We start from the raw sequence: 23,821 nt of genomic DNA, 5'->3' as shown, positions 1-23,821 counted from the left end.
AATTGAAATCTACTTAACTGCAATGAAATATTTTATTTTGAAAGCCATTTATCTGAATTTAGGTGCCATCGTTGGAATTTCCCTATTCTAAATTTTCAAACTATGCGGAATTTCAAAAACTTGACATCAAGTTCACAAAATAAAATATTCAAGGTCCTCAATTTCAGGTGATAAATTTCAGATCTGGAATTTCGAGTCTCGTCACAATTTTTGTTGAATTGGTAAACCTCACTCAAACTTGAAAATCTCGACTACCGTAGCTGAATGAAATCGATCTTTGAGCTACTAGGTTGCATTCTGTCAGTCATATGACCAAAGAAAGATAAGCTTAGGTGAGTGCAGTCACAACTTGCAAGAGGGGAACCTCATATATTCAGATTGATGGTTTTCGAAGTAAAATAGTTCAACACTATTTATTCAGCGATAATTACATTTCAACCATGGCTTAAATTTCGCAGTTAGATATTTTGTTGTTTGCATAAAAAAATCCAATAATTAGAGGCTTCCTTTGCTTCCATAACTTCAGGTGGATATTTGTCATTATTTTGGCATTATGGACCAAAAAACCCGTGTTTATTAATCAGTAGTGAAAATAAATGGTGACTACTGCCATTATACCTTTCAACTTACTTCACTTTACTTATTTTATTTTGCAAATCTGCCCGTCCTGTTCATCACTTTGCCAAATTCAGTGTGCACTGCACGAAGTCAATGCACGTCCCCGTGTAGGTCTACTGCGCGCTCCCGTAGCCATGTCGCCATTTTGATTCGAAAAATATGACTGAGTTTTTCCTGCTTTGTATGCTAAACTTAGCCCCGCATTTGAATAACTTTGTCCGTGAGTACGAATAATACACTCCATATTTATAATAACAGGTAACGTGATTGCTATTAATATCTAGTAACCATTAATGTTGGGGAACCGTTCATTTGATAGACTTGAAAGCCACATTTGACTAACGTTTGCTAAGTTGAGCTAGCTAACAGTAGCCTGTGCTGTCGCAGACTGACCCTTCAAAACAAATCACTATTCGCTCACAGGCTAATATATGTTAGCCAACACAGCTAGCTAATAGTTAGCTGGAAAGCTAGTGACTTAGTAGCTGGCTGCTTGACGAAAAAGTCCACCAGCAACTTAATACAGACGGAAGGAATAGCAGCGGACTTTAAATCAAAGGGTAAGTTTTGGACGGAAAGATCGTAATGAGTTTGAGCAACTAGCAAATGTTACTTTGCTGTTGCATCGACAAAGTTGAACCTAAGTTGGAGAGCCATTTAAGTTGGCTAAGTCAGCTCAGTACACGTTAACTGTTAGTAGCTAATTAGCTTACGTGCTAATCAGAGGAAAGGAGGAACTACCGTTAACGTTAGCTAAATTGTTTGCTAACTTGAAAATTTGGTGCCCAAAAAGGCGCTAGTTAGCGTTGATAAAGACCCAATGTTGAGTAATCTGCTAACTTTGACAATGGAATATGTGAAGCTGTTGGATCTTTTAACGCTAGGTAACAATCGCGTTACCTTTAACATTTATAGTTGGGTGCCATCGAAATAAACATAACTTATCTACTCACTCATATGTTCTTTATTATACAGCACACATTTTTAAAAGTTCAATATTGCCTAATAATTAGCGTTAAAGAGCTAAGGAGTTAACTCAGTCCTGTTCTTGACTGCAGCCATTCGGATCTGGCTAAGGCCAGTAGCAACGACGCCTTGCTGAGCTACTGAAATCAAGTAACCTCACACACCGTCTAGATTACTTTGTACATTAGTTACCGATGGATAAAAAGGAAAGGGACCTCGTGTTAAAACGACGGAACGTAATTAACACTGAGGACTGTAGTGAACGTACTGTAAATAGGTTGTTTTTAAATTGTTCTACTACTTGGTGGTGGTACCGCCACTGGAGTTGAAGTAAACAGAAATCTGAGCTCCTACCGCAAGTCAGTTGATGTGCACTTCATGCCAAGGCTATGGCGGCTCAGTTTACATTTCTTTAGCCACACATCAGTGTGTGTCTCTCATTGTTAGACAGTCCTAACAAATGTGGGCCCCTCACATAAAAAAATATTACAAGCTAGGGATGCAGAAGCATATATGTATGTATGTGTTTTGATATTGTCTGAAAAGAAATTGATGTATCATTAGCTGTCACATGTTCTCACTTCTCACGTTATCAAAGTGTAAAGCAATGGCTTGATTGTGATCATACAAAGGTGATCAATAATTTGAATTGAGTAAGTGCCATGAACTCATATTCATGCATTTGTATTAGTATGATTAATCAAAAGTAAAACCACTAGACTTTATTCACACAAAAAAGTGTCAATGTTTTTGTACCGTTGTCTGTGTATCGAACATTAGATCCAGGTCTGTTCGCCTAGTTTTGAAACTTCATTGCATCTCAGAGCACGTACGCAGCAACAGGCTGAGCAAAACTCTATGTTTTGTTAGTCCTTTTGAATCGCACTGTTACAGATTGGGTGATTATTTTTAGTCCATGTTGTACGAGGTATATACAGTTGTACAGCATGCACCACTGGTGTACTGTAAGTATCTAGTATAACATGATAAACATTCAGTCACAAAATACCAGTTTCATCCTTACTTATATTCAGTGAGTAGAGAACTCCTGTAAAAGTTCAGGTGGAGTTTCCTTTTGCTTGATTTCACTGCTATTTAACTTGCCCAATTGCAGACTATTGTTAGCTGACAGCATCCACATGTATGCCCTTTATATGTGCCATTGTTCCTCTTTTCATCGTCTGTTATATGTGCCAGTAGACTGTTTTTGTTGAGGTTGCCTCTGGTGGGTTCTATTTTGGATATAAAGTCAAGCATTTGCTTTCCTGCTCAGTGTCCACAGGGAGCGTTCAGCAGGTTATTATTGCACTTGTGTACTCTGTAAATGTATGCCAGATGGACGCTGCTGCTGCTGCATGTGCAGGCATGGGTCCTCCCTCGGAAAAAAGGAAAAGGAAAAAGGAGGAAGCACTTTTGATTTCCTCCTTCAGTTTTACTTCAGTGATCAACAGTTGATAGCGTGTTGTTCAGAGGGACATGGTAGCTTTGACAGAGCCAGAAGATGTTGCTGTTTTTTGTCACTGCTGTTGTGGTTGGTTGTCTAGATTAGCTGCCACAGTAACCACATGAGGAAAAACAAACTAAACATACTTGCATAGTCACAAAAGCATCAATCATCATCAGATTGTGGTAATGCATCATCATTTAAGATGCATTACTGCAATCTGATCACAGGCATTAAGAGTCCAATGCAGTGCTTTAGGTTAGCAGCTGACAATTATTTTATTGTTGGTTAATCTGTTGATTATTTTCTTGATTAATCGATTAGTTATTTGTTCCATTAAATGGTGAAAAATGCCAATCAGTGTCTCCCAAATCCTACAACGATGTCCTTAAATGTCTTGTTTTGACCAAAATCCAAAGATATTCAGTTTGCTGTCATAGAGGAGTGAAGAAACTAGAGAATATTCACATTAAAAAAACTGGAATCAGAGAATTTTGAGTTTTTGTTTCTCTAAAAAAAAAATTACTCAAACCAATTAATTGATTATCCAAATACTAGTTGGTGATTGATTTAATAGTTGCTAACTAATTGATTAATCCTTGCAGCTCTTCACTATATATATATTTTAATAATGCAATGCAGCTGCAAAGAGTAGGCCTATGTTAGTAAAGTAATATAATGACTTTTGACAGCTGGACGTAAGCATTAAGAAAATACTGCTTGCAGTGTTGTATCAGTGTTGGACGTGGTTCTTAAAGAGATGAGGCAAGCGCGAGGAAGGCCTGTTGAGATGTTGTCTGAAAAGAGGGTGTTTTAGCCTCCATTACTGTGGAGCCAGTTAACATATGAAAACACTGTTTTATTGCTATTTTGTTCATTAAAGTGAATCATGCATTCTGTAAATTTGACTTGTATAGATAAATATTACATCATGGTGCTCTCTAACATTATTAGCTGTCAGTTGGAAAGGCACTCAAGGCCACATCTTCTAAATAAACAAATGGCAAAAATAGATAGCAGAAATGTCAGTAATGCTTCCCACTCAGACCTGTTAATAATTCCTTAACAAGTGCAGCTTGTGCTCATTTATACAGGGCAGGTACAATGAACTGACTAAAATACACACTTGAAGGCATATATAGCAGGGTGCATGCACTTTGACCATGTCAAATCTTGCATTCTCTAGACTGACTTTGTTCACATATCTGCAGCAATAAACACTCCTGTAGCATTAGTTAGAGGAGAAGGAATTGTTTATGTCTTGTTCTGCTAATTGCCACATTCATGTGATTTTGTTGTAAATGACATGTTTGAAGTTTCCCGCAGACATACCCAACTTAAGTTGAAGAATATCTGTATAGGGTTTTTGTCCAATCTGCTAATCTTTGTGGATTTTTGCTGTAACTTACCAGGATATGTGATGCTCCTATACAGTTGATCTAAATGTCATGGGAGGACCTTTCAGCTCTGGTCTCTCATTTGTGTTTGTCATACAGATGGCAGCAGCACTACATGCGTTTCAGTAACCTGGATAGCCACTTAACCCAAAACTTTCTGGGTAAAACTTGCACTTTAGAATTTCTGCATTCGAGTATTGCACCCTGGTCTGTAGGACAACACACGTTCACATTGGTGCAAAACATACATTATCACTTGTCATGTATACTGTATGCAGATGTAAGATAACATCTGAATGATATGTGTTGTAAAATCTTGTTGCACAGCTAATGAATAATCTCTGCTCTTTTTCGTGTCGTGTAGGTTATGGTGAGCCTCTCAGCGTCTCATCTCCTAAAGAGGCCTGCATTTTAAGAGGAGACCCATGCTGATAAATGCCAGGCCTCACTACACACTCTGTCGTCTGCACAAACACAAATGCCTGCCTGCCCGTGGGGGAGGTCTGATTAAATATATCCACATTTCATCCACTGGTATGTGTAAGCACTTTGCTTTTTGGCATTTTCGTCTTTGTAATTGTATGTGTAATGTACTTATGGCTACATTTACTGGTACCACAATAACCCAACTGTTGTCCTTATTCTAAATACTTTAATATGTTGATCAAACCAGGTTTATGAGTTGCATGTAGATCTATTAAATTCTAAACTTATATTTAAGTTGTGTAGAACACAGTTTGATTTGTGATGGAAGACATCGCCTCCACCTGTCACAATATTGGAGTTACCCTACAGTATGTAACCACAGGCTCAGTTCTGATATTTTAATGATGTTTACTTTTGCAGGCATCAGCATGCAAATGTAGAGGAAATATTGGCTGTTCTTTTATAGCTTTACATGAAAGATGCAAACAGTAGAGCACGTGTTCCTGAGAAAACGTCCATAAAGTCTTACTTCATGAAAGTGTAAACATGGCCAAAATGACCTACATTAATGCAGCATAAATTGAAATACTCTGTGTTTATGTGATCATAAGTAATGTAATTCAAAAGTACTGCAATTCCTGTAAGGACATTTTGCAAGTGATAGTGCTGTGTTATTGTTCCAGCTATTATTGGTTTAATCCTCTGGATTACATCTTTGTTTACATCATTTTTCTCCCCTGCTTCCTTCCCCACCTACGCATCCAATCTTCCCTTCCCTTTCCCACCCCTTTCTTTCATTGTTCTTGTCACTGCTGGGCCTCTCTGTGTTCCCCCATCCTCCTCCAATGCTGTGGGGTTTTATTTCCCTTTACCTTCCCTCCCTGATCACTCTTCTGTCCAACCGTCCAGGGCTGTGTCCCCTGTCCCAGCGGCCATCATGTTTTGGAAGTTCGATCTGCATACCACCTCCCACATTGACCAGCTGCTGGACAGGGAGGACGTGACGCTGAGAGAGCTGATGGAGGAGGATGACGTCCTGCAAGAGTGCAAGGCCCAAAACCGTCGGCTGCTCCTCTTCCTCTCCCAGGACCACTGCATGCAGGAGCTGGTCAGCCTCATCACCACAGAGCCGCCTGCTGACCTGGAAGAGAAGAGTCGCTTTAAGTGAGTTTTCATTTTTGTTAGATGAAGACATCAGGGAAGCGCAAGCTTAACTCAGTTCTTGTTCTTAGTTCAGTTTTTGAGACAGATAACCAAAAATACTGTAGGTATTTTAAATAAATAATATAAATATGATAAATGTCTGTTTTTTTTAAATGACAGAAATTATGAGATAAATTGAGTAAATGAATGATTTCATACTAAATGTACTGTTCTTTATCTGCAGTATTGTTGGACCAGGTATAATTGATTGGGATTATCAACATGCATTAAAATCATGTATTATTATTGTGTAATTTTTATTCATATTCGAAAAAATAGAAAAGAACAGAATAATTTGCTGTAGAGTTGGAGCTATTGGTTGTGTTTAGTTCCCCCTTTCTGCTCTGATTTTTTATGTATTTTTTACATTTGATTTAATGTAATCAAATTGGTTTTCACCTCTTTCAAGCACAGCAAGACTCTGGTCATCAGAAAACATTTCAGAAATGCCACTGAAAATACCATTAATTGATACAGAATCTTTTTTTTATTTAAGGTTTCCTAACATCGCTTGTGAGCTCCTGACATCAGATGTGTCCATTATAAACGATAAGCTGGGTGGGGAAGAGTCTCTCCTTGAGATGCTCTATCACTTCCTGGAGCAGGACCCGCCCCTTAACCCGCTACTGGCCAGCTTCTTCAGCAAAACCATCGGCAATCTCATTGCCAGGAAAACCGAACAGGTATGCAGAAAATGATCATGAAAGGGTTTCTTGATTAGAGCATGTCAATGAGCAAAAAGAGGCGCTGGATAGCAAAAAACTTACATACAGTACAAAACAGAAGTGTGGTAATTTGGAAAAGTAAGATGTTAAAGATGACACATCCAGCCAAAGTAATGAGCACTTGATGTTTTCCAGGTGATTTCTTTTCTAAAGAAAAAGGAAGGCTTCATTGGTCTGGTGCTGAAACATATTGACGCCTCTGCCATGATGGACTTGCTCCTTCGCCTCATCAGTTGTGTGGAGCCTGCCCCCTTGAGGCAGGAGGTCCTCCATGTAAGCTCTCTAAATATGTCTTTGTGTACTTCCCATGAGTGAACACCAGCTAGGAGTGCGCCGTATACTGGTTTTCTCAACAACTAACATATTAAAAATAATTTGTTTTACTATGGCTGTGAAAACATGGAGGTAGAGGGCTACACACACTCATACTCATAGAACTCGAGTTATATACAGTGACTACTATTTTCCTTGCTATAATGCTGAATGAACACGAAGATGCAGAGACTAACATTATGAGCAGGGTAGGCCAATTTCTCTGTTGTTGGCTGTAAGAACCAACACAAAAGTCTTCATCTAATCACACCATTCAAGGAAGTGAAGAGCCAGTGGATTAACATGATGGAAATGTCCCCACAACAACAACGACAACAACAACTGGGCAGTTCTTACGCTACACTAATCATTTTATTTAGGACTGCTATGAGGGCCATTACAAAATGTCTCAAACCTGAAGCTTTAGGATGAATTCATACCACCTCAAATTTTTAGAACCTGTAAGTTTTTATGTTGGTTTGCTGTTTATGTTTCTGGTTAGCCTGTTGAATTTGGTGCTAGCAAGTTCCGTGTCTAATATGGCTGGTGGCATCTATTGTAAACCCACACTGAAACAATGTTGGCATATTTAATGTTAAGCCTCATTTGAAGCCAGTTAAATAACCAGAGCAGTGGCTTGGATGTAGGAAACTGTTTTGGCATGTTGTTTTTTTGTAGTCTCACAGAATCAGAGCTGACATTATCTCCACACTTGATACTGCAACACAAGCTTAGCTGGTTTGGTTGATTGAGGAGAGCCTCCTCTGCAGTGTGCTCTGTCAGTCTGTGTGTCTGTTCCTACTGTATGTAAAGGTACTTGACAGACATGCCCTTTGGTACATTGACTTATATAATAAGCTTTGGGCTTTCTGCCAAAGTGCATTATATTGGAATGCGTTTCTGTCAGTGTTGCGCAGTTACTAGTTGATCTGCATTTTTCAGTGTTGTGGTTGTAGCCTCGCTGTTTTCTGAGTCAAATAGCTTTTCAGCAGTTCAGCTCTTTTATTGATCAAGTAGTGCAGTAGTGTCCACACGAGATACATTTTCCAAAGCATATCTGAAGCTCAACTTTCTGCTGCAGTGAAATAAAACCTCTGAAGATCAGGAAGTGACGCCACCACCATACACGGACATGTATATGTAGCTGACAGAAGTGCTTACATGTAACGCTGACGTCACATGCCTAAAACATCTCTGCAGCAGGGGAATACAGACACACAAGCTTGACTTGTTTAATAAGCCATTGAAAGTAACATTTTAGTCTGCTTATCAGCTTGTTGTATGGTTTTATTGATCACTGAGGTAGCACTAACTTGGAATGAATTGGGTCAATGTTAAAAAAAATGCAGCTTTGATGTAGCAAACTACTTTTGCCATGTTGCTGTAGCTTAGATCATTGCACATTCCAAGTGCCTTTCCCAACACTGGTGTCTGTTGCTGCTGTATATAACTGTTCTTGACAGACATGCTCTGTGGTACAGACTTTCGTACTTATACTTTGGGTTTTCTTCCAAATGAATACTGTTGAAATGCCTAATCCTACCCCTGTCTAGCTCTGAGAATGAATCACTTTACATTTAATAGTTAACCTACATTATGGGTCAGGGTTCTCCCTCCAACACACACATAATCCTATACCTCATTTTAGATGTGTTGCCTTATGTTGTTGATCGAACGAAAAGAGGTAGAAACATATATTGAGTGGAGTATTGCTTTTGTTTTTGCAATACTGTGATACAATACTGTCACTTTAAAAAAGGGAAAGTATACTGTAATACAAATTTTAGGTCATATTGTCCACCCCTAACACCAGCCTGTGAAGTAGTATAACACCATTTGTTTTTTTGTTTTTTTTCCCCTGAAGTGGCTGAATGAGGAGAAGTTGGTACAAAGACTTACAGAGCTCATCCATACTGGCAAAGATGAGGAGGTGAGTGTCAGGCATGCTGGGAGTTACTGTCACGATGCTCCCGCTGTCATTCTGTACATAAAGCTTAAGAAAGTCCTCTGTTCATTTCAGTTTTCTAATTCAATCTTTTCCATTTCAGAGACAATCAAATGCATCCCAAACGCTTTGTGACATCATCCGCCTTAGTCGAGACCAGGCCAATCAGATGCAGGAGAATATGGAGGCCGACCCACTATTGGCTGTACTGGAGTCGTAAGTTTTCACTGATTGTTGAATCAGTAAAGTTGTCGGAGGGAAAGTAAATGTCATCTGTGTGCAGTTGCTTGTGTTATTTGGAGTCAGTGTGTACTGACAAACTGGCCTTTATCTGGCTGCAGCACACTAGAAACAAAAAGCCCTCAGATTGGCTTTGTTTGATGGCCCGCTCGTCAAACGTGTCCCATCTGTTGCTGGTTAATGCTGTCACAATGATACAGTCTTTTCGTGTTTCTTTGTATCCTTTGAGTGAGTTGAGGTTAGACTTGGTAGAGTTATGACAAGATGTTTGTGTTTACATGTCAACACGAGCAGGGGCTGTCATATGTGTTGGAGTCTTCTTAACAAAAATCCCTCAGGTTTGCAGTGTATATGCAAACACCTGTTAAACAACTGTTGTAATTTTTGTTTGAGTTAGTGCTTCCTCAGTATCAACAATAGCAAACAAATGGGACCACTGGTTGTCTGGTTTTAAGGGGGGAGCACCTCAGTAGCATGTCATCACCATCATCTAGTTTGTTTCTTAAAGCTGCCACTGTATGAACCTTTGTCTTTCAGGCAGGAGAGTGTAGCGCGGCTCCTTAAGAACATGTTCGAGGGCGAGAGGAGTGAAGCTTCCATCGTTAACGGAACTCAAGTGCTACTTACCTTACTGGAGACCAGGAGGTCTGGGTGAGTCTGTTTCCTGTCAAGTTTTCAACCATTGGGAGCATAGTTAATTTTGGTTCCTCTGGTTCCTGGGCCTCCACATGGTAAATTTGTATTGTATTTAATACAGAGTGAAATACCATCAAATAGAACTTCATTACAAGTGTAGCATGCTAACGTTTTTGTCTGCTTGTCCTTTCAGGTTGGAAGGGCTAATGGATCTGTATTCTCAGGGTTATGAAAGGTCTTACACTGTCAACAGCAGTATTTTAAATGCCATTGAGCCCCATTTAAAGGACTTCCAGCAGCTTCTTCTGGATCCCCCCAAGGTAAAGCCACGGAGCAGTGCCAAGTGAAGCAAAATACAGTCCAAACATAAGTGCTTTAGATGTTGTGTATTACATGATTGGTATTTCAGTGGTTTTGTAAAAGTGATCATAGGTATGCCCATCATTCTTAAAAGTGATTTCTAATGGTTGACAGGTAGCACCTTTAGCTAATGCATCATATATCCTTATCTTTAAAAATACTGCAGTAGCTGATGGTGAATCGGCACTATGCACTGTTAGACAGCCTTGTTTTTCATTTGTTTTTCACCCTTGAAACTCACTCAAATAACATTTTGTGACAGTACAGGTTGATGTACTTTTCTCATTCCCTCTACAGAAAAGTGCAATACTGACGACCGTTGGCGTTCTAGAGCAGCCACTGGGGAACGCCCGCCTTCACGTGGCCCGGCTTGTGGCCGCCCTGCTGCAGACCAATGCCCCCAGTATCTGTCAGGAGCTCTGCAATCTTTCCACCATGAACCTACTACTGGTAGGCTAAGCCTGGCTTGAGTGTGGACTTTGAAACTCTGTAGCTGCTCTTTGTCATTGCACACATAGTGAGTACGACGTGTTTGAGCTTTCATTTGTCTCTAGAAGGATGCTTTGTCTGACTGTGTTTGTATGTAGTGTCTGAACAAGTTGCATTAGATTTGCACAAGGTTGACCATGAGGCAGGGAAGCAGTGATTAGCTTATCACACCACCTGACCAAAGGGCAGAGGGTGTGACTTAATTGTACCAAGTTCATATAAGGTCATCCGACATAGCGTGTAGTTCGTCAGACAGTGGATTCAAACCTTCTCCTGTCGCCCTGGCTTAACAACATGATAGCACTGGACATTCAGATGTTACCACTGAGTATTTCTAGGTAACAATGTAAGAAGGACACAGAACATTGTGGTGTTGCTGCCTTTGCATGCACTCTTCTGCTGCATGTCACTAACTTTGCTTTACATCCCTCTCTCTGAACAGGATCTGTTCTTCAAATACTCCTGGAATAACTTTTTGCACTTCCAAGTGGAGCTGTGTGTGGCGGCTATCCTGAACCACCCTTCCTCAGAGGAGCGGCCCAGTCCAGGCCTCCAGAACCACGATGGGAAGCCTGCAGCATCCAACCCTGAAGCGCAGGAGGAGGCAGGGGATACGGGCAGGACCAGTGACCCACAGACCTCCATCCACGCTACCCTCGTGGCACATGTAGGTGGCTTCAGCAGGGCGATGTCCTGGACTTGCCACTCAAAATGTTCTCTTCTGTTTTTTTTTGCAAGGTTTTGACATTCTTTCTCCTTTGTTTCCACACTCCTCCATGTTTCTGTTGAACTCTCAGCTCTTCCAAAAGTGTCAGCTGGTACAGAAGATCCTTGACGCCTGGGAGGAGAATGATAAAATCCAGTAAGAATGTCTTACATCCATAGCATAGCTATGTGCTCTGCTATACCTTTATGTATATCTTGTATAGTTATTGTGCTACGTAAAATACCAAAAATGTTTTGTGTTTTTATTCAGCTTGAGTCTGATTAACATAAAGAGAAACGTATGCAGTAGTGTTGAAATTGTTAACTGTTGCTGATCTGAATCTTCTCAGTACCTCAGCCATCAGTGTGCTGCAACATCACAGCATCACAGATCAGTTGTGGTTTTGCAATGCAGTTATTTTCCCAATTGCAGCTAATGATTAGTATGTTCCTGTCAATCTCAGGGCTGAGGGCGGCACCAGGAGAGGCAACATGGGTCATCTGACCCGAATTTCCAACATGGTGGTCCAGAACCTGGAGAAAGGACCAGTACAGGCCCAGATCACTGACCTCATCAAAGGTTACCATAGACTACAGTAATTCCAGATGAGATATCGTTTCACTGAAAAGTGAGTGTAAATGAAAATCTCTGCTTTTGCAGAGCTTCCAGAAGACTGCAGAGGTCGCTGGGAGAGCTTCGTGGACGAGACCCTGAGAGAGACTAACAGGAGGAACACGGTAGAGCTGGTGAGATATCGTTTAGATGTCGTTTCGTAGCACTCAGCTTCTTGTGAATAGATAGATTAACCTCCTCTCCTTTCCTCTTTGTCAGTTTAAGCCCGAGTTGTATTCATGACAGGACCGAGCAGCCCAGGACAGTGTCAGAGCAGCCGTCACCAGCATCTCATCAAATTACATTTTTATTTTGACATTTGTCATTTAATAAATCTAAAAACATAAGCAACAGAAGTCAGAAGTGTTATGATTAATTAACAACAGCAGTGGCTCAGAAGATACTAGAGTTCAAGTGAGACAGCTTCCCCTCAGGGAAGGTCACAGGCTGCATTGAGAGTAGACCTGTTTACAAATTCTAATGGGTTTGCAGCACTGGAAGTAGTTCTATTCAAAAAGAGTTTAAGTCTTAATTTCCATAGCTCAGTGGTGTACCGTGCTGATGACAGAAAACCTCTTCTTGGGGTGTTGCAGTTTCCCACGCTGAAAGAAAGTGATTATGCCTCTGTGCCTGTGAGAGCCGCGGCTCACGAACATGATATGTGAGGGAATTTCTTCACATTTGGCATAAGCGTTCACTTGGACTCAGTGGTGAACTGATTAGTTGGTGGTGGTCAAAGGTCACTGTAACCACACGAAGCACATTTTTGACCATAACTCAAGAATTCAGACTAGTTATGACAACATTTCACACAAATGTCTCAAAGGATAACATTTTGAAGTGATGACATCAGGTCAAAGGTCAGCTTCACTGTGAGATCATAATGTTCTACAGAAACACTTTTCTGGCCATTACTCAACACCATAACTCAGGAACAGAGTGGCAGATTGTGCCCATATTTCCCATTTGGTCAGATACTGTGTTGGTGACACTAATCTTGAGTTTCCACCTTGAAGCTGTGCTGATTGTACAGATCTTCTGTGCTGCTGGGTTGAAGATGTGTGTGAAGCATTCATGTTTTCCAGTCTGTAACTGCATCAGCATCCATATGTGAAGCATTTGAAGCCATCAGTCCTCTGTACCCCTTTGGAAAAATAGTCTCTAAGTGAGGACAGCATGTTTGTCTTTTTGGACACTGTCGACCAAACCTCTGATTTGATGTGTGTCCTGCAGGTAAGCACCCACAACATGCACTCATCTAGTGAGGATGACGACATGGAGAGCCCCTTCCCCAACGACCTGTCACTTCAGCAGGTATGATGAACGCCATCGTGGAAACGAAGTGACTCTTCGCGCCACTGTTGCTAGTAATAATAGAGAAATATCCACCTCTACTAACCTCTTCTGTCCATAATGATCTCACCTTTGACCTTCGCAGGCCTTCTCCGACTATCAGATCCAACAGATGACAGCCAACTTTGTGGATCAGTTTGGGTTCAATGATGAGGAGTTCAGTGAGCATGATGAAAACATCAAGTACGTAGTGAAAGTCTTACACAGTGCTTTGCCCTTTAAAGATTATTTAAGATTTGCTTCTTACCATCACATAACTGCATCGAATCCCCCAGACAACCTCACCCTCCAGGATGTTTGCTAACAGCTCAACTTTTCTCTTTTCTCTGTCCTTAGTGCCACATTTGACAGAATTGCCGAAATAAACTTCAATCTAGATGCTGATGATAATAGTGTAAGTGTTGTACTCATCATAATATTACAGCTGTTTGCTGTTCATGTCCCTACAACTACTGTTGATCACTGTTGTTTAGTGTTTTAGTGGGTGCCATAAGTAGTTACAGCATATTGGCCATCTGTATATTAGGCACTGTCACAGACCTGAAGTGTCTGTCTCTACACAGGCCAATGCGGCTGCTTTTGAAGCCTGCTGTAAAGAGAGGATACGCCAATTTGATGATGCTGAAGAAGAAGAGGACATTTGGGAGGAGAAGGAGATGAACTATGCAACACAAGCTAAATCCAGAACAAGGTAAACCACGTGATGGCTTCTGGGTTTTCCTTTCCTCGCTGCAGTTGCTGTCAACCATTTCGTCTGACCTCAACCTCTATCTGATGTCACTATCGTCCAGGTTTGGGGTCTCTCAGTCCTCAGAGGGGGGTTCCAGGAGCAGCATGGAGAATGGAGGGAGGGAGCGGGATCGCGGATCTGAATCTGATGAGGATGAGGACTCTGAGCAGAACACATCAGATACAGGTAGGTTAAAGACAGCAGCTACTGTTGGACTCAACCGCATGTCATGTTAAGAGTTGAACAGCCCTCTAACTGAAGGCTCTCATCATCTTGTTTCCAGGTCCAGGCTGGACAGCGAATTTCAGGGACTCTAGAGGGACAGCCTCCCAAACCCCAGCAGGGTGGGACAGCTCACCCAGGGGTGGAGCAGAGACACAGGAAACTGGCTGGGCCAACTTCACTGAGTTCCAGCCATTCTCTGGGTGAGAAGCAAACGCGCTGACCCAAATACATCTCAAGCAAAGCCTCCTGGGATGCTCTTCAATGGTTTAAGTTTCAAGACAGGGAGAAAAACAAAAGCCAGCAGCTGTATCGTCTTATTGAATACAGACACAGAGAGTCAGACAAATGGAGATTCTGTGAAAACCTTTCGCTCTTTACAGCTGGTTAACATGCTTTTCTTGTGGGTTTCGTACAGTACAGAGACTGATCCCAGGTGCAGCTCTCCTGTGGACTCGGGCAGCAGTGATACAGAAAAACAAGCCAAACAAAACCACGAGAAGAGCGGTGAGCATTTACCTCAGAGCTCAGCTTGCTCGCTGAATCCTGCTGAAGTCTGCTGCTGTCTTCAATGCCCTGGAAAACACAACTAACTCATTTGTCTTAATGTGTGCGAGCAGATGTTAGTGCCTCATCTGGTGATTGGCCGGTGGGAGAAGGGAGGAAGGCTCCTCTCGTGGCCTCAGACAGCAGCTCCTCCGGTGGATCCGACAGCGAGGAGGATGACAAAAACGCCCGCGCTCCTCCCCCCGCTGCCGCCACTGCAACCTGCCCCCCCGGCAACAAGACAGCTGACCTCAAAAGGTTTGCATCTCTTAGCCGAAAAAGCCTCGCCGTCAGATGCCGAGCAGTAAAATCCTCCGTTGACCAGTCCACCCTGCAGCCACACACAAAACGCTGCCCCGTGCGTGTGTAGACGTCTATATTTGAAACATAATTACCACATTGGGGTAATTATAGACTGGACTGGGATTTTCAAATTGCTGGATTCATTCCGTTTTGCCTTTTCCAGTAAAGTATATCCTGTGCACAGACTTGAGCTGAAACTCTGTTCAGAGAGTGTTCACACAGTCACACACGGTTCTTCATGTTTACAAGCAGCACTGTCACTCACTCACACACGCACACACACACACACACACACACACACACACACACACACACACAGACACACAGACACACACACACACACACACACACACACACACACACACACACACACACACGTTTAAACTAGCGAAATGAAGTGCCATGGAACCTGTAAGCTGCTGAAGCTGTATTGGAGTGTAACTGTGAGCGTCCCTGTGTGTCCTGCAGTGAGGAGAGTCCGGTGTCTCTGAAGAACCTGTCTCTGTCAGATCCTCCAAAAGCATCAGAGCAGCAGCCTGCTGAGGATTCACCTGTGAGCACACAGACTGACAGGAAGTAAGTGGCTGCCTGGTGACGGCGTGTGGAGACCTTCAATAACTGACTGATGCTTTGTTATAAAATGCTGATGTGTGGTTTCTGTGTATGTGTTCGCTCGTGTTTGTCAACAGCATAGACTGTGTGCTCATGGTTTCTGGGATACACATGGACATAGTGGACAAGTAGCAAGTGGATGTCTAAAGGGACAAGTGGAACTAAGTTGTTTTTGGAGAGTATCTGAAAGGATTACTTGATTAAAAGTGCCAAACACAGCCCAGCTCTCTCTTCTCAGTGGAGGTGATTGGCTGCTTTGCTTTGGCTTTCCTTGCTTAAGATGTAAAATTCACATTTAGACCAAACGATTAATTGATTTCTGCAGATTAAATGATGGAGAAGCGAGCTTGTTCCCGGCAGATCGTCTGTTCAGGATAAATTTGGGTGGAGAAAGTGAAAAGACAGCGCTCCATCATTACTACCTCAGAGGTGCTCTTGAGCAAGGCCCTTAGCTCAGCTGCTCAGCGGCTTGGAGATCAGACTGCGGTCATCCAGAGCGGCCTCCAGGTCTGAATGTAATCAGGTTTTTCTGAAACTACCCTGAATAAACAAAGGTAAAAAACAAAAGATAGTCCCAGTCGTAGTTGACTCTGTGCAGGAAGTGGCTCCAGCTGTTTGACAGTTACTGCAGCTTTAACGTGTCAAAAACATGTTTGTGCTGTGATGAACCAACAGTGGCTGTGAGGTGAACTGACTTCAAACAGCTGTCTGTGATCCACACGCAGTTGAAGCTGGTCTGTGTTTGTGACTGTTTCCTCTGTCACCCCCAACAGAGAGGAAACGCCACAGGCCCAGGAAGTGTCGGTGAACGGGCCGGTGTGAGCGCGAGCCGAAGCCGTCGCGATGGCGGCGCGGACTGTCAGGCCTCCTCCAGAGTGACTCCCCTAAAGAACCTCACTGCAACTACGGTGTTTTTACCGAATCACTCTGCCACGTTATTGGACCTGGACACTGCCAATCAACACCAATAATGAGGTGGCGGAACATGTAAAAAAAAAAAAAGAAAAAAAAAGAAAAAGAAGAAAAAAAATCCAACAGAGAGGACGGAGTGCAGAGGAATCATCTTCAAAGCCTTTTTCCCAATGTTGCACATAAATCTGTGCAGTGTTAATGTAGCAGCGATCTTTGAAGCGACAGAGTCGGGGGGGTGGGGTCACGTCATCATCCTTATTTTTTTATGTCGCGAAAGATTTCTCTCCTACTCGTTCAAAGCTGTCGGATCTGCCGTCACCACCCCTGAATGGATAGCACAGGCTAACTTTTAACGATGCCTCAACAATAAATACCTTTTTTTTTTTTTCTTTTTTTTGTTGGAAATCTTTTTTTTTTTCCTTCAAGCTTAAGAAAAAGCACTTATGCAGCCATTTACTGTACATTATAGCACAATGTAAGTGTTCCACCCTCATCTGTGCTGGCTGTCTTATCTGTCCTCTCACCCACATCAAGGTTTTTAGCCGTTTCTGTCCCTCTCTCTCTCTTTTCGGTTGCTGTTGATGAACATCTCTTGTTGTCGTACATCACCAGTTGTCTGAATGTTTTGAAGGAGGGTCCGTTGAGGAGGAGGAGGAGGAGGAGGAGGAGGAGGAGGAGGAGGAGGAGGAGGAGGAGGAGGAGGAGGTCGATGAACAGAGCTCTAATAGTATTACTGTCTTTTGCTCATGTGCAATAATGTCAATTAGCCATTTTATTTAAAAATGAAATTCAGCATTATTTCTTTTAAAAGAACTCAGTCTAGCGATGGAGTCTCATTCGGTGTCGGTTTGGGAAAACAAAATTTGGATATAATCTCAATTTATCTTTCAGATTTTAAAAAGTTTCTTTTTGTTTTTCTTTTTTAGTGCATGTATAACTGGTTCTCTGTTGACCTAGCTAGTGAGCTAAGACCTTCTGATTGTATTGACCTTTAAGTTCTTATTACTATTCCCCTTAAATCAACCAAACATTATCTACCTATATACAAATATTATCTACATTTAAAAGTAATTTTACAAGCAGTCTTGAGATTACTATTGTTGTCTGTTCTTTTTTCTCTCTCTCTCTCCACCAAGCACTTACTCACAGGGCGAGAGTGGCATCTGGAGTGACGCTGTATGTTTTTTTTTTTTCCCTCCCCTCTTTTTTTAAGATTTAATTTTATTTTGTCCGAGCAGCAGGATTGGAAAGAGGGCGGGTCTGGGTTCTGTGGAGCTCCAGGCCTCTTTGGTGTACCTACTTAAATCATTTGACAGCTATCAGGTTTTACGATCATTGTTAAAAAAACATTGAAATTAAAAGTGTCTGGTCGACCACATTAATACCAAAAGCTTGGCTTTGCTCTGTGATTGTTGCCTCTCTGATCCTGCTGAAGGCGTTCAGTTTAAAGGCCCCCCAGGTGTCCTCAGCTCCTAGAGGGATGATGAGAAGCCGTCCCACTCAGCTAGCAGCTGCTTCAGTGGCGTTTCTTGTAATGCTGTTGGGAAGTCGCACATAAAGAGTCAGAAAGCAGCTCCTGCCTGTGACTGCTGACCCTCACAGCAAAAATATGTCACTTTGCCTCCCAAAACTTAAAGGCCTGATGTGTTCACAGTGGGATCATCTGGTTTTAAAGCTGCTCTGATCAGAGTTTATATCAGTGGATGAAATGACTCAGAGGTCGTGAAAGGTGTCACTCGTGATGATAAAGCCAGTTTCCCTCAAGCAGCTTCCAGCTCATTGTTTTGGTTTTTAAGGCCTGCAGTCTTATTGTTTTGGTTCAGTCTCATCTTCATCATGTCCAGCTGCAGCAGACAGCAAAAAAATCTGATTTCTAAAATCTGACACTACCCGCTCGGCATCAAACAAGCCAGTGTCCCGTTTACGGCTGCTTTCCTCTGTTTCCAAGTGGCCAAAATCAACGCAGGGCCAGATCACAACACAAGTATCAAGACATGGAGCAGGTTTAGGCCGCTCTCTTGGGATGGTGGTACGGTCCTTTAACAGCAGCTACAACCCAGAAACATGGACATATAAACCTGGTGAACACACACACACATTACACAGATGAACATTTAAACCCACAGTTTTTATTTGGATTCTAAAAACTATATTGACATGATTGACAACATAACCCGGCTCAGAAAGTCATGTCTAACGAAAAAAGAACAAAAATAAATAAAAAGGATTATGTCATGTTGTGGCGGTTAATGCAGCTGTTGTTGAGCATCACCAGAGAGACGCTTGAAAAGAAGAGCTGGGCCTGACTGGACGCCAACTTCAGTCTCAACACGAGGACACACCGAGTCTCCCCACAGGCGGGTTCTGGCTGCTGTCGCTTCCGCCCATCTGTTCCTCAGGGGACGATTATTTTAAGACGCGCGAGGTCACCTTAAACTTAACGCCGTGCGATGACAAGGGTGGCTGTGGACTGCAGCTTCACTTGGTCGCCGGACTTCCAGCAAAGTGGACGCTGACGTCTCTGAAAACCAGCTTGTTTTTAACCTTCCTCTCATGCTTATTAAGGCAGAAATCAGGCTGCTGCTGTCAGGGAACTGCATGTTTTTAAACACTGTGAAATACTCAGAACAGACTGAAGGTACTCTGGACGCTGAGTCTACGAGTTTGGATGAATGAGTCACAGGAACAGTTTCAGTATAATCATGTGAGTTTCCACTGGGCTTAAAGAGCAGCTCAAAATCAGTTAGTAAGAAGTTCATTTAGTAAAATGCACAATTTTCTACTTCCAGCTTCTCAAATGTGAGTATTTCTTTGTCTAATGATAGTAAATTGAGTATGTTTTTACATTTTGGACTGACACATCGGTAATGTGGGCCATTTTTCATTGTTTTCCTGACTTTTATTTTTTGACCAATCATCAGTTGCAGCCCCACCTCTCACCTTGCTGCAGATGTGATGTGTACTTCAGGGGCAACACGCGAGCTTTCAGCCAGAGAGGGCCGTGAAACCTGGTTTTAAGTTACATTATTAAAATTACTATATGAAATAATATTAGCATGTTTTGCATCTTTGATTAATATCTACATTTTAAATAAATAATATCCTTCAGTTGGAGGTTTCTGACATGCTGCACATTTAGGCAGCCGATGCTCCATCTCATCACTATTTAATGAGCACAAAAGGAGTCCATTATTCAGCCAGTCAGCAGAACCCAGCACCAGGAAGACTTCATGTGTGTGAAATTTATTGGGACTGTAACCTCGGTCCAGAACATCCCACCGCTGAAGGTGAGCAACACAGTAAAATCCAACCAGCCTTTAAAAACCAGCCCAGAGGCTTCCTCTTCCTTGAACACACCACGTCCACTCTTGCATTAACAGTTGCTATTGAGTAAGGACAACCACGTTTACCACAAAAAAAAAGACATTGAGGGTTTAACTTGTACATTTTTCCAAAAAAAAAAAAAAAAAAAGCATTAGTCACATTAATACAGAAATAAACAAATGGCACGTTGAATTCCTAATTTAAAAATAAAGTGGTGCTTGAGGAACTTTCTTACTGAGGAGACAAGTTAAATAAATTACTACCATAAACGTTACATACAAATCTGGAGTAGTATATACAAAGAGTTATTAGACACAAAAAAAATCTACAATTTCAAATTTTATGTTCAACAAAGACAGCAGTAGAACCTTATTTTACATAGCAGGGCTTGTGTTAACAGGTGTGGGTCAGAGTGGTTTGTGTGTGTGGAGGGGAGAGGGGGTGGGCAGTCCGACAAACCATTGACATTAAAAAAAAAATAGAAAAGAAAAAAAAAAGTGACGTGATGTTTGAAATCTTCTGGCTGAACGTGCCGTTTCTCTACGACTCTCGCCGTGATGGAACCTCGTCCGTGTGTGACGATCGGAAGTTTTCAACCCGAGTCTTCTTTCCAAGATGCATCTGGGTCGGCAGCGTGACTGCTGAAACTCTCCAAATGAACTTAAACTGTTTCACAAGCTTTTCTGAGAGTTCAGCCAAAGGTAGACGCAGAGCGCAGCCCCCCTGGATGAGCCCGTCTGAGGCTGCGCAGTGAGGAAATTCAACTATTCAAGAGATTTTTGTTGCTACGTATGATGTGACGTGCAGGAAATATTTGATATTTCTGCAGATGACTGGGTGTCATGCTAACTCTACAGCCACACCGCTAAACCAGCTGGTCGCCCTGGTTTAGCAGAGCAGCTTGCAGTTAGCCACAGCAGCTAATCTAAGGGGACTACTTCCTGTGTCTATGTTGAGTCGGGCTTGGAGACGAGCGTTCATCGGAAACAGAACACAAACAGCGATGCTGAAAAAATACCTGTCTTCCTCTAACAAACGTCCAGTTTCTGACACTTTGAGCACTGTGGCGAGTCATTGTCCATCTCTAAAAACCGTAGTCTCTCCAAAGCATCCCATAATAACACTCTGTTCATTAGTATCCCTCCTCTTAACCTCCCACCTTCCGGATCCTCCTTCTATAGATTGTTTTTAAGACGTCACTACAAAATAAATCCCTCCATTTTCCTTCAGCATCCCTTAAAAATCTGAATGTTAATAGTGGTTGTACGGATGAAGAACGCAGAGTTTAGCTTAGTGAGGGAGCTTTTGTTTACTCTGTAAACACTCTCGGTGGAAGTCCACCGACACTCTCTATACCTGACAGACTCTCCGGCTGGCTCTCCTGCTTTGATCTCTGCGACTGATTCGTGGCTTTCACAGTATATCACCGCCACCTGCTGAGCGCAGGTGATGAGCATTGGGTCTCTTTCTGGTACAAATTTGAGATTTTGGAAAAGAAAGAAAAAAAAAAGAAAATCCTTCATGAACTGTTGAGGAGCCTCCCCTCCCTCCCCCTCGCAGCTGCAGCGACCTCCAACTGCTTCTGCGAAAGAGCTACGTCAGGCAGTGAGAGGCAAAGAGAGCAGAGGCCTCTGAGGACCGGAGGGAGGACCGTCGCAGCAGGTTCCTCAGGGCTGTTTTGGTCCGTTGAGCGTTCTGATCGGAGCAGTCCAATGAATCCTGTGTGTAGCCGGGCAACTGCAGCTCCTCCGTCATTCCTCCCCGGAGTGTCATCGAGGGTAAGCAGGGTTAGTGGGAAAGACAGCGGGTCTGTGGCTTACAGGTGGAGGTTCTGGAAAGATGTTCATGCTGGTCCGAGCTGCAGGATGCCTCACAGATATGCATGCGCTCATACGCATTGTTTTTGTGCATGCTGACATGAAGCGCACATAGTGGTCAGACTGTCGGGTTGGGGGGGTGAGACGCTGCAGCTACTTGGTGAGACGTCAGCGAGTGGTTCTTCAGGGACTTTTTTTTTTTTGTCTTTTTCATATTTTTTAACAAAAACACTGAAACATCGTGATGCGAGGTTATTAGTTCAACACTAGCGAACAGAACCGAGCTTAAGTGGTGAAAGGCCCCTTTCCCCTCCCTGATCTGCTGGGATTGGTCGGCAGAGGTGTCCGTCAGGCCCCGCAGCACCGCTCGCTCGTTCCTGCTTTGCGCCGCTCCTCCTCGCAGAGTCCCGCCTCCCTCTCAGGCGTCTGACAGGCAGCTCTGAACACTGTCCATCCACAGCTGTGCGTTCAGGCTGTCCTGGGCACAGAAGTTGTACACTCGTTTGGTCGTCTTGAGCTGGAAGACGACAGGAGAGAAGGTCACTGCAGGTGTGCACGCAAACATGCTGCGACATGAACACAAAACATGGCTGAACACGGCTCCTTGGTGCTGCTTCCTGTTTGCAGCTCAAAAGTTGAGGTTTGATATGTGTGTCTGTGGTGCTGTGCCTACCCTGGATTAACCTTTGAGCTCACATCACACTTACATCAAAGAAGGCTTTCTCTTCAATGTTTTTCGGCGCTCCCATGGCAGGTGTTCCTGGAATGACGGACTCCACATCAGCCAGCTCGATCACCCCTTTACACTCCTTGTCCTGCCTGCTCTCGTAGTATCTCAGCTGGGGACAAGGGATCAGAAACGTCTCAGTGGCTCTGCGGGCTTGAACGCTGAATTCAATCGCTGCTACACAGTTTCCCTCTGTCTTACCTGATGCTTGGTCTTGTCCAGCACAAACCACCGCGGCTTCCAGGGTTTCAACAATGCCCCTTTCTTAAACAGGATGCCTTCAAAACTCCTAGGTGGACAAAAATGAGAGACATTTTAGAGAGCTCTCTGGCACACACAGCAGCTCTGCTCTCACTGCCTCGGCTACAGACCTGTTCTCGCTCTCGGTGCTCTGGAACTGGCTGTACAGCGTGCTGGTGCTGGGCCGGCCGGCGACAGGCGTGGAGGTGGCGCTGGCCTCGCAGTCCAGAGCCAGGTTGATGGAGGAGCCCACGCCACTCTCCTGCAGGTAGACACCCTGAGAGCGGCGCTGGTGGCTGAGGTTGGACGACATCAGCAGGGAGCTGGAGAACGACGGCTGAGGAGGCAGGAGGAAAAGATTCAGCTTCTTTTAAAAGGCTCGCTTCATTCAGTCATTCACCTCAAGCAAGTGTCTGCAAGCTGCTTCACACACCATGCTGGAAACAAACCAACAGAGGGAAGAAGTACACAGGACGCTCCTGCGATACTGCATTCTGCTTTTTCACCACTAGATGTCAGTGGAAACGCTTCATCGGTGCCTTTCACTGAAACAGCTCCTCAATGAGGCGTTCACGGTCAGGTGTGTGGAAAACACATGCTAGTGTCATGGTGACAGTCAAGGCTGCTGACTGTAGGTCATGTATTTAAGTCAGAGTCATGTTCATCATGTTCAGCAGCTGCTCTTCAACACTTAATAAAAGTCACCTCATTCCAATATTTTTTCACTGAATTCACGTTCCATCACACACAGGCTTCATTATTCAAACTGTATAGAATATATTCATTTGTTTCTTTATGATGTCCCAGCATGTGTGATATGATGTGATTTGATTGATGTGTTGTTATTTTGGTCTGAAGCACAGTATGTGTACTTTACAAGTGAGCAATATTTAAGAAATGTGTTTGAATGTGACCATAACTGACCGCCCGAAGCTCCACTGCAGTCAACCAGTGAG

General features: G+C 43.0%; 2 protein-coding genes across 7 annotated transcripts in view; one reads left to right on the top strand and one right to left on the bottom strand.

Moving 5' to 3' along the window:
* Positions 1 to 752: 752 nt before the first annotated feature.
* ppp6r2a (protein phosphatase 6, regulatory subunit 2a) lies at positions 753 to 17,396 on the top strand. 2 transcript variants are annotated; one of them, XM_070991646.1, is made up of 24 exons: positions 753 to 838; positions 4,790 to 4,959; positions 5,761 to 6,015; positions 6,551 to 6,737; positions 6,915 to 7,052; positions 8,956 to 9,021; positions 9,140 to 9,252; positions 9,814 to 9,927; positions 10,106 to 10,232; positions 10,570 to 10,722; positions 11,204 to 11,428; positions 11,559 to 11,623; positions 11,931 to 12,046; positions 12,128 to 12,213; positions 13,313 to 13,393; positions 13,518 to 13,615; positions 13,769 to 13,826; positions 13,996 to 14,123; positions 14,224 to 14,348; positions 14,446 to 14,587; positions 14,803 to 14,891; positions 15,005 to 15,188; positions 15,702 to 15,809; positions 16,619 to 17,396. In XM_070991646.1, exons 3-24 carry the CDS (start codon positions 5,789 to 5,791, stop codon positions 16,665 to 16,667), a joined length of 2,679 nt encoding a protein of 892 aa, XP_070847747.1. In that variant the 5' UTR covers positions 753 to 838; positions 4,790 to 4,959; positions 5,761 to 5,788; the 3' UTR covers positions 16,668 to 17,396. The 2 variants fall into 2 exon arrangements, with proteins under 2 accessions (XP_070847747.1, XP_070847746.1); XM_070991645.1 differs by having other exon boundaries at positions 761 to 1,178.
* A 2,588-nt stretch (positions 17,397 to 19,984) lies between these two features.
* sbf1 (SET binding factor 1) overlaps positions 19,985 to 23,821 on the bottom strand; it is a 55,400-nt gene continuing 51,563 nt past the window's right edge. For all 5 annotated transcript variants that reach the window (XM_070991637.1, XM_070991638.1, XM_070991639.1 and 2 more), the window contains 4 exons: positions 22,997 to 23,202; positions 22,827 to 22,914; positions 22,606 to 22,737; positions 19,985 to 22,415 (listed from right to left, as the gene is read on the bottom strand). In XM_070991637.1, coding sequence (XP_070847738.1) covers positions 22,317 to 22,415; positions 22,606 to 22,737; positions 22,827 to 22,914; positions 22,997 to 23,202 — 525 coding nt within the window. In that variant the 3' untranslated portion in view covers positions 19,985 to 22,316. The remainder of the gene's footprint in view (positions 22,416 to 22,605; positions 22,738 to 22,826; positions 22,915 to 22,996; positions 23,203 to 23,821) is intronic.

Source organism: Chaetodon trifascialis, chromosome 22 (assembly GCF_039877785.1).
Source record: "Chaetodon trifascialis isolate fChaTrf1 chromosome 22, fChaTrf1.hap1, whole genome shotgun sequence".
Lineage (NCBI taxonomy): Eukaryota > Metazoa > Chordata > Actinopteri > Chaetodontiformes > Chaetodontidae > Chaetodon > Chaetodon trifascialis.
This window is presented reverse-complemented; position numbering and strand designations above follow the sequence as displayed.